Raw genomic sequence first — 10,921 nt, 5'->3', positions numbered from 1 at the left:
GTCCAAGTGGAACGGTTCAGAGATAGAAAACACAAACATACTTAGCCACCTTTCTCTTCCAAAGACCTTAAACCGCTTTATCTGAATTTTTTTTTGGTTCTCAGGGAAAGTCACCAAACAGAGAGTTAGAGAAGATTTTGTCTTTTGTATCTTATTTGCATTCAATTCACAATTACTCACTACACTTCTCTTATTAAGCAAAACTCCCTTCAACAACTCATCGTAACCGACTTTATATATATACTCTTTATCTTCTTTATATGTGTAGCTAGCTAGAGAAACAAACATGCAAGAAAACAGAAGGTGGTTTCACCATTAATGGGGTGTTCAAGAGCTTTTCAAATAAGAAAGCTTGTTGGAGTTTTTCTATCATGGAAGAAAATAACAACAGCAACAACAACAACAGCAGCATCAATCAAGTTCAAGTAGCACAACACCATCATCAACAGCAACCACAACAGATTTCATTCGGAATGATGCAGTCATCAGCTTCTATTCCTGGAAACTTCATGTAATATGTTTGAAAGCTAAAAGAGAACATATCATTTTCTTCATGTTTAGTAAATCAGCTGGAAATGTTGAAAAAGTTGGTTTTTTGTTCTTAGGAAAAAAATGGTTCAAAAGAGACTTATTTTCTTATTTTTCTTGTTTGTGTCAGCACAAGTAAAGATCCTAGTGGTGCTTATGACTTGGGTGAACTAGATCAAGCTCTTTTTCTCTATCTTCAATCACAAGACAATCATCCATCATCAGTTCAAGATCAAAGACGTGAGTCACTCTCTCTTTCTTTGAGATAATAAGCTAAGCTTGTTTGATTTAAAAAAAAAAAATTGGAAAAAAAGGTACTTTATGATTCTTCTCTCTCTCATATATATTTGTCATAGAAAGCTTGTTTATTTAGCTTTTAGAGGAGATGGGTAAGTGAGATTCCTTTTTGATTTGGTCATGATGGAAGTATGGTTTAACAGACCAAATCCTATTGTACTTGTACGTGTCTGAATGATATATATATGATCTTTTACTAAAGAGTGTTTTATTTTCTCTTTTTGTTTTATGTTCAATTCCCATTTTCTTTTTGTTACTATAGAACGTGACATGTAACAAACGAACTGATCATCAGTTCCTTGCAAATGCCTTGATGCCTTGATGGTACTGAAAAAGGTACAAAGAGGGTATCAGTTTTGCTTTTACTTTCCTTCTTTCTGTTTGGATTTGCAGAGTTTACAATTGCATGACCGAATCCCTACAGTCCTCTTCAAAATCATACTTCTCTTACATGGGTTCTTTTGTAATGATTTTGTCCTGGAAAATCAAGATGCTTTCCTTCTCATCTCAGACTTCTTTCATATATGTGGTTGTTAGTACTTATTTAGTATGTAACCTTGATCAGTTGCACGTTTTAATTTAATGGTTTTAACAGAAAACATCATGTATGCAGAAAGCTCAGGGATCAGACCTACTTTGAACATTTTCCCGTCTCAACCTATGCATGTGGAGCCATCAACAAAGGTATGGATGGGAAGTTGAAGCTGAATAATTATTAATTATTTTTCAACTTCTGAGAAATTTTTCAATAATTTGCAATGCGAATATTTGTTATGATCGAGTAGGAAAGTGCAAGTTTTGTTTCTCCATCGAGTAGTGGTTCAAAAAGACCATCAGAGACATCAATGGAGTTGGCCAACCAAAGAAATGAAGCTGCATCTGGACCTGAACCAACAAAAGTTGTCAAGGTGCGATAATAATTAAGAGTAGTATACGGATCATTTACAAATTTTAGATTAGTTAATAATATATATAAAATTGATTTTGAGCATATAATAGGTAGATGAGAATCTCTCTTTCTACATAATATTTGTTATGATTTTTGCAATGGTTGTCACAGCGTGAAGGAAATCGAAAGGGTCCAACATCTAGTTCAGAACATGAGGGACCAAAAACACCAGACCCAAAGGTAAGTCATTTAATGCAGCTACAATCTCTCAATAGATACTTACTCTTATTTCAAACTGATTACTTTTTCTTTTCAATTCTGTACTTTCTTATCCTTCATGTCCGTGGTTTCATTTTTACAATTGAGCAGACATTGAGAAGGCTTGCCCAGAATAGAGAAGCAGCAAGAAAAAGCAGACTCAGAAAAAAGGTCATGGATGATAAAATAGGACCGTACCATGTACATTCACTTTTTTTCCATTTCATCTGATCCGTCTGTTGTGGATCATTACAACTAATAATACAGCATCTTGTTAACAGGCCTACGTTCAGCAATTAGAGTCAAGTAGAATCAAGCTAACTCAGCTTGAGCAAGAGCTTCAAAGGGCTAGGGCTCAAGTAAGTCTCCTTGAAAAAAGCTTCTACATATCATACTCATCTAAAAAGTGTTCAAAGTTGATCTAGCTACCTTTTGCGTTCTTATCTTGAATTTTTTTGGTGATTAGGGTGTCTTCTATGGTGGAGGTGCGCTTATAGCTGACCAAGGTCTTCCTGTTGGTATCAACAATCTCAGCTCAGGCATTTCCTAAGCACAAACCTCATTTCTCACGTTGCTGCTTTTCATCTCAATTGTTTAATAAAAATAATACAAAAAATGATTCGACCGAATTTGTGTTGGTTTGAAATTATTCAGAATCAACACTTTTTGACATGGAATACGCAAGATGGCTTGAGGAGCACCATAGGCTGATGTGTGAGCTCCAAGCAGCAGTGCAAGAGCATTTACCGGAAAATGAACTCCGACTCTTTGTGGATAATTGCCTAGCACATTATGATGAAATGATAGGTCTCAAGAGTATGGTTGTGAAATCCGACGTGTTTCATCTTGTATCCGGCACATGGAAGGACTCCCGCGGAACGTTGCTTTCTTTGGATGGGCGGATTCAGGCCTTCCGAGATGATCAAGGTGCGTCCATGGTGGTTCATGTTTCCATGAAAAGTTGTCATTAGTAATAAAATTAGGTTTATTTGATCCCATATATCCAGAGCATGAGAATCATCACTTTCTACTGTCATAGAAAGTTTGGCAGAATCGGTACATATATGTAAGTGCATAAAATTAGCATTATTACTTAATACTTGTACAAAACTAGAGATAGTAAGTTTAGAAAAACTAGAGAACTATATATTCAAGTAAGCCAACAATACTAGCTAAATACTATGCAGTAATATGCCACTGAATGAACACAAAAATCTTTGGTCGACCTGTAATCAGAATGTGTGAGTTGCACTAGAACTCAAATTTTATTAACATAAGGGAACATTAATTAATTTCTTTTAGGGTTCTTCTATGAAGAACATTGCAAAATCTAGATGGATTTTCATCTTTCCTTTTTTATTTTTGTCAAAAAATTTTTTTTTTTTTGAAAGAGAGTAGGGGGTTATGGCTGACCCCAACCTGCATTAGAATCTTAAATACACCCTCTCATTCTTATCCTCCTCAATAATGAATTTTTGTCAAAAAAGAATATAAATATGATAGAGAATCATATAAAGATTAGTTAGGGTAGACTGGAGTTAGTACTTAGTACTAATTAATCATATAGAGATTCGTTGTTGGCTTGATATTTCTCATGATCAGGGTAATTACGAGATAAGATTATCCAATAATTATAAATTCACAAACCATTTATTTGATGCACTAAATAATCCGCCAAAAGCATTTCATCTTATTATAAACACATGTATATATGTTTGTGAAGTATAAACGAAGAAGATATTAATATGGGGGGGAGTAGGAATGAATACGTTTTTTTCTGCATGGGAGTTAGCTTGTAGGGTCAATTGTTGAGTTCTGTTAACTATATCAAAGAATGACATAAGCTAATATGAAGTGTTTCCTATTATAAGGTGTGAATATGGTGCTATTTCCATCCGTGCTATAAAGATGTTTGGTTATATGGTTTTGGTGCACTAGTATGTGTGTTTGTGTGAGAGAGAGAAGATGGGGGTGAGAGCCGTGCAAGCTTTGTTCTCTTTCTCTCTCTCCTCTCTGATGACAACAGTTGTTTTGTTTTTTTCTTCATTCCTTCTCTTTGTTGTCTAGAAAATAAATAATGGCATTCTCATTCATGGAAGTATGGACATATGGTTTATGGTAGTTCCCTTTATTTATTTAATTATTTTTTTTCTGAAAGTAATATATACTTATGAACTAAAATTCTACTTCGTTAATTTGTGTAGATAATTTTGAATCATATCGAGCCGTTGACAGAACAACAAATCTTGGGCATCTGTGCACTTCAGCAATCAACGCAAGAGGCTGAGGAGGCTCTAAACCAGGGACTTGATGCACTCTATCAGTCTCTCTCGGATACCATTGCTTCTGATGCATTAAGCTACCCTTCTAACATGGGTAATTATATGGGCCAGATGGCCATTGCTATGAACAAGCTTTCTACTTTAGAAGGTTTCGTTAGACAGGTATGGAACCCTTCACTTTTCAACACATATTGTGATGTCTTTGATGTCGATAACCGATGATTGTGATTGAATTCGCAAATTTAATCACTAGTCTATGAGAATGGATGTATGACCCACCAAACCATTACTTAGCTTTGACTCCCAAGCCACCACCTTAAGCATAGGATACACTTTTGGGCCCATTGAATCATTTATCGATGCATGTTTTCCCCAGATAATAGATTGGTATGATTTGCTGCTTTTACACCTTTGATCCAATCCTGAATCATACCCAGCACTTTGCAATTTGTACGTACCTCTCGATTCCAAACATGGGCACAAGCCACAAGCACACATGAGGGAAGTAATCAAGTCAACGGGTTGAAGTTGAGGATCACACTTAATCTAATTTTAATAGTAGAAATCGATGTCTACATAACTAAATGATGTGATCTAAAAACCGAGTAACAGGGAATCAGATCTGATGCCTCCAAGTACCCACCACCCACTCCCTCATGTCTTAGTCAAAACCATAGACTTGATGGCGTTATGCCAACCGTTTCTCATTTGGACTTTTTCCAGACCATCCAGCATAATCTTTTGACAATACTAAAAATGTGATCTAGTAGATATTGTGATTATCATAATTAAGTCAATTATTGACTACGAAATAATGATTAGCTGATCGAATGGCCGTGATAATCCTTCTTTAGACAACATAAAACATGCGCGCAAACAAGAAATGTAGTGAAGGCATACGGCCACAAGAAAAGTCAATCCATTTTAAAAAACAGATCCGCGTGTTGGACTAGTTAGATATCGACGAGTTAAAAATTGCAAACTATATAAAAGTCAAATATTATTTATGCAAATAAATATGGTTTATATGAAGTAGACTTAACTACTTTATTAAACAAAAGTACATAGTTATTTATGATTATAATTAATAATTTTCCTAACAATTTTTTTTTGTATCTAATGTAGCTATATAATTAGATATTTGTTTTGGTTGTTGAACAACAAATCATGAAAAAGAAAAATGGAAAATGAGTAGGTCAATAGAATCACATATAAAGGGTGGGTGACTTGAAAAATTGGCCCACGGATATTTTACTGTTTGTATGTAATTATGTCCCAAAGTCACGGGATGTGAATAAAATCCATTTTTCTTAGACTTTGTAACCAAAAATGTTGTTCAAAATAATGAAAATGATGGATCACAACTGGGTGACAAGTTATTGGTCCCATAGGGAATATATTCTAAAACAAATTTTGTCGTGAGGAATGAAACATCATTTAAGCAAACCGGAAGATCCTGATAGATTGAAACCAATAATTCTGATATTTTTGATATTTACCATTTATAGTGTCATGCTCTTCATTCTGTTTCTTTTTCCTATAGCTTTTTCGTATTATCAATCCAAAAAGCGAATTTCGTGAAGTAATAATTAAAAATAGTTTTTTGTCTCGAGAATCTATAAAGGTTAAACATTTTTATTCTTTTCTCTGGCATTAAAATATTATATAGTGATCTCTGTTTTTCCCTCCCACTTGGGGGTACGTCAAGAATAATTTGGATTTAGCTGTGTTTTTTCTTTAAAGAGAAACACCAAGATTCCCTTCCCCATGACCCAAATTAAATGCTTATATACCCCGTAAGAAGTGTGCACTACAAAGTTTCTTGTTTCATCTGTCCATTCATGCAAGGTATCAGAAGATATAAATACACAGATGTATACTTAGATGCTTATGTTTGTCAAATTTGTTCATTTGATAAATTGAAACAAGATTGAATTGATTCATGCTCATGCATACATGCATGTATACTCACGAATGTAAATTATGTAAATAATATTGAGAAGTTGTATTTGATCTTACAGGCAGATAATCTGAGGCACCAGACACTTCACAGGCTTCACCAAATCCTAACTACTCGTCAAGCTGCGAGATGTTTCCTTGCAATGGCCGAGTACTTCCATAGGCTTCGGGCACTCAGCTCCCTTTGGCTATCACGACCTAGACAAGACTAATTACGTAAAATAAAAGTATCACCTTCTTATTTATTTATTTTCTTTCTTCCTTTCATCTCTCTCTGACTTTTCATTTTCCACTTAGTATTAAGAGCTCTCCAGTTAGAGATCCCTTGGACTCTTTTGCATAGATATGTATAGACGTACAGTGATATAGATACACTAGCAGATATACCCTTGGACCCTTCTACCACTCTTGTTTCCTTTGGTTTATAGATTTTGGTTGTTTAGCAACCTCTCCCAATCAGTAAAGGAGATAAAAGATGAAGATCGATTATATATTAGGAAAACAAGAAGATGAACACTAGAGCGAAGGACAGAAGAAGATCGACGAGTGTTCAAGTCTCAGCTCCATGTGGCTGTTTGGTGCATTGCACGAAGATGCATGTTGAATGACAGGAAACATACTATCTACGCCGCCGGAGTACGTCAAGTTACACGAATTCATGGCGTGTAAATTTAATGTCGCATCTCAGTTATTTCATTAACTCTAAGGTATCTTATACTCGGCCCTTTTGGCATAAAATTTCTAGAATTAAGAGTAGATGGAAAAGATTGAATATATATTCAGTGATAGTAAGTTTTTATATTCAGAAAAGCTAATGTTTAAATAGGAGTGACTGAGTACATAAATATGGAAAGATAGGTCAGAGAATTATACCTAAATCCTAGAGATAATATCTTACCGATTTAACCTATATCTAGACTATGCTAATATATTCCCATAGTATTCAACACTCCCCCTCAAGGTGGAGCATATATATCATATATGCCCAACTTGACAAGGGAATCAGCAAATGATGTGTTCGAGAGAGCTTTTGTTAATTAATATATTAGCAAGCTGACCTTTAGTATTAACAAATGACACTGTAATTTTCTTGTTCTCCAACTTCTCATAGATAAAGTTCCGGTCTATTTCCACATGCTTTGTTCGATCATGTTGTATTGGGTTTTCTGCAATCTTAATTGCAGACTGGTTATCACGCACAAAACAACTTTATAGGCTCTCCATAAGAGAAACCCAACTCCGCCATAAGCCTTTTTAATTAGAGTAATTCACAAATGCCTTTCACCATTGCTTGATACTCGGCCTCTGCACTAGACAAAGAAACATCCTTTTGTTTCTTGCTCTTCCAAGTAACAAGATTACCTCCAACAAACGTATGTAAAATAACCCAATCTTGATCTTCTATCTCCTTTGCTAGCCCAATCTGAGTATGAGTACCCAAGAGTATTTGTATTGCCATGTTTTGAAAACAAAAGACCATGTCCTGGTGCTAACTTCAAATACCTCAAGATCCGAATAACTGCATCCATATGTTGCTTACTCGGATTGTGCATGAATCTGCTTACCACACTTACGACATATGCAATACCCGGTCTGGTATGGGACAAATAAATCAAGCGTCCAACTAACCTTTGGTATCGCCCTTTGTTAGCTAGAGTTTGGTCAGGACATTCCTCCAAGCCGTGATTCTGCTCCATAGGGGACTTGATTGGCTCACAGCCAAGCATTCCCGTCTCTTCTAGTAAGTTGAGCACATATTTACGTTGTGCGTGATAAAAAGATACCTTGGTTGGAACGGTTAACCTCAATACCTAAGAAGTACTTTAATTCACCCAAATCCTTCATGTCGAACTCAGAAGACAGATAAGCCTTCAATTTACTCATCTCTATGAGATCATTCCCTGTCACTATTATATCATCCACATATATAATAAGAGTTGTAATTTTATCACCCACTTTCTTCAAAAACAAAGTGTGATCTGCATCGCTCTGCGAGTACTCGTACTTTTTCATAGCAAATCAAAATCTACCAAACCAGGTTCGCAGAGACTGCTTCAAACCATATAAGGCCTTCTTCAATCTACACATCATACTACCAGAATTATGAGGAGCATCATATCCTGGTGGTAATGACATATATACCTCTTCTTTTAGATATCCATGAAGAAAAGCATTCTTCACATCATACTGCTGTAAATGCCACTCAAGATTGGCAGCCAATGATAACAGAACTCGTATAGTATTGATTTTCGCCATAGGAGCAAAGGTTTTCGCGCATAATCAACACCATACGTCTGAGTAAACCCTCGAGCTACAAGTCTTGCTTTGTACCTATCGATCGAACCATCTAGCTTTTGTTTAATGGTGTACACCCACCTACAACCAACAATTTTCTTCCCTTCTAGTAGTGATACTAGTTCCCACGTCTTATTCTTCTAAAGCGCTATCATTTCTTCTTCCATAGCTGCATCCCATTTCGCATCCAACAATGCCTCACTTACTTTACTGGGAATATGCATTGTAGACATATTGTTGACAAAGACTTTAGAAGATGACACATAATGAGCAATCGGATAAGTGGATTTCTTTACAGGTTTCTTTATAAGTTTCGGTGAAAATTTCTCCGCTGGTACTCCACGATTACTCCGTGGTGGTAGCTGATATCTATTGTTATCAATAGACTCGAAAATATTGTTAGTATTAATCATACGTTCTCTACTTACCTTAGAAATATCAGTTTGAGGAGGATTGGATATGAGAACTGTTGGTGATGAGAGAGAGGGTTCGTCAACAACATTAGTAACATCAACATCACTATTCCAATTCGGCTCCACAATTTCTGTGCCATGTGCAAAACCGATAAAACATCACGCAATTGCTACAAGTGTGTCTCTAAGTCACGGCTGTAAATCAGGATATCGTCGAAGTAAACAATGACACAACGACCAATGAAAGGTTTCAACACGTGATTCATCACCCGCATAAAGGTGCTAGGTGCATTAGAAAGCCCAAAAGGCATAACCAACCATTCAAACAAACCCTCACGAGTCTTGAATGTCGTCTTCCACTCATCCCTAATCCGTATCTGATAGTAATCACTCTTTAAATCCAACTTAGTGAACACCGCTACTCCATGAAGCTGGTCTAACAAATCATCCAGGCGAGGTATTGGAAAACTGTACTTAATCGTGATCTTGTTAATCGCCTGACTGCCTACACACATACGCCAAGTGCCGTCTTTTTTTGGCGTTAACAGAGTTGGGACCGCATAAGGGCTAAGGCTCTCCCTAATATGCCCCTTGGACAGTAAATCCTCCACCTGTTGCTTGAGTTCATCATGTTCCTTTGGGCTCATCCGATAATGATGACGGTTAGGAAGACTAGACCCCGGTACAAGATCAATGTGATGCTCGATATCGCATAAAGGTGGTAGCGCCTGCGGCAAATCAATAGGGAACACATCACTAAAGTCATCTAACACCCCTTTGGCACACTCAGGAATGTCACTAGCAAGCCCCTTCGATTGTCCCAAAAGTAAATACACCACACCCGACTCCACCATCGTATTTTCAAAATGACGCTTAGATAACAAGGTAGTCGAATCACTATTACTTGTACTCTTTGTGGGCACCACTTCCAGACTAGGCATCAGCACAATTCGAATAGATTCAACCACAAAGGTATACGTATTAAGACGACCATCATGCACCGTGCACCGCCCCTCGATCAAACTGCCATGGCCTACCCAACAAAAGATGACATGCATCCATTGGCACCACTTCACACCACACTTTGTCCTTGTATTTAGCACCAATAGAAAAAGAAACTAGGCAACGCTTGGAAACAGTTACCTCAGTAGTTTTACTCAACCAGGACAAAGTATATGGTTTGGGGTGTTTTTCGGTAGGAAGTTTCAGTTTCCAAACAGCATCCTCAGAGACTACGTTCTCACAACTTCCCGAATCAATGACAAGACAACAAACCTTACCACCTATAGTGCAACTAGAGTGAAAGATGTTGTTGCGTAACTAGCCATTACCACTTTCATCCTTTGGAGTAAAATAGACTCGACGAACCACTAGCAATTCACCCTGATCACTATGAACGATCTCCTCCTGCTACTCATCTTCACCCACATCAAACGACGGATTATCAAAATCATGCAACTAGGCATTAGTTTGGCTCATCATTGTCCACAAACAAACTCTTATTTTTACAAGTAGAGGCGATATGACCCTTTTCTCCACAGCTGAAGCATGTAGTATCCTTGAATCGCTGACCCCCACCTTGCAGAGTTGGAAATCTATTTGGCGTCCCAACAATAGGCCGAGAATTTGTAACTAGAGTAGTAAGTCCACTCCTTCATGAGAATTGTTTCTCAAGGCACAAAGCACGCTGATGAGCTTCAGACACAGAGCATGGATCGAACAGGTTCAGTGTGTCTTGAAAATTTTGACGCAACCCTCCCATATAATGGTGAACCAGTTGTTCATCGCCCTCCATTAAATCAGCACACACCACCAACTTATTAAACTCCTGTGTATAATCATCAATGGATCGAGACCCTTGTCGAAAGTTCAGTGTGTCTTGAAAATTCTGACGCAACCCTCCCATATAACGGTGAACTAGTTGTTCATCGCCCTCCATTAAATCAGCACACACCACCAACTGATTAAATTCCTGTGTATAATCATCAATGGACCGAGAC

At 37.1% G+C, this 10,921-nt stretch overlaps 1 protein-coding gene across 1 annotated transcript; it reads left to right on the top strand.

Moving 5' to 3' along the window:
* Nucleotides 1-237: 237 nt before the first annotated feature.
* On the top strand, nucleotides 238-7,010 carry TGA10 (bZIP transcription factor family protein). Its single transcript, XM_086571831.1, is given in 12 exon segments — nucleotides 238-511; nucleotides 659-768; nucleotides 1,421-1,509; nucleotides 1,611-1,733; nucleotides 1,886-1,954; nucleotides 2,084-2,143; nucleotides 2,254-2,331; nucleotides 2,439-2,511; nucleotides 2,627-2,838; nucleotides 2,840-2,899; nucleotides 4,177-4,416; nucleotides 6,276-7,010. Coding segments are annotated over 12 exon segments (1,404 nt in total). The 5' UTR covers nucleotides 238-371; the 3' UTR covers nucleotides 6,426-7,010.
* The last annotated feature ends 3,911 nt before the right edge of the window (nucleotides 7,011-10,921 follow it).

This window comes from Coptis chinensis, chromosome 7, assembly GCF_015680905.1.
Source record: "Coptis chinensis isolate HL-2020 chromosome 7, ASM1568090v1, whole genome shotgun sequence".
Taxonomy (NCBI): domain Eukaryota; kingdom Viridiplantae; phylum Streptophyta; class Magnoliopsida; order Ranunculales; family Ranunculaceae; genus Coptis; species Coptis chinensis.
The sequence above is the reverse complement of the archived record's forward strand: the minus strand, read 5'-3'. Positions and strand labels throughout refer to the sequence as shown.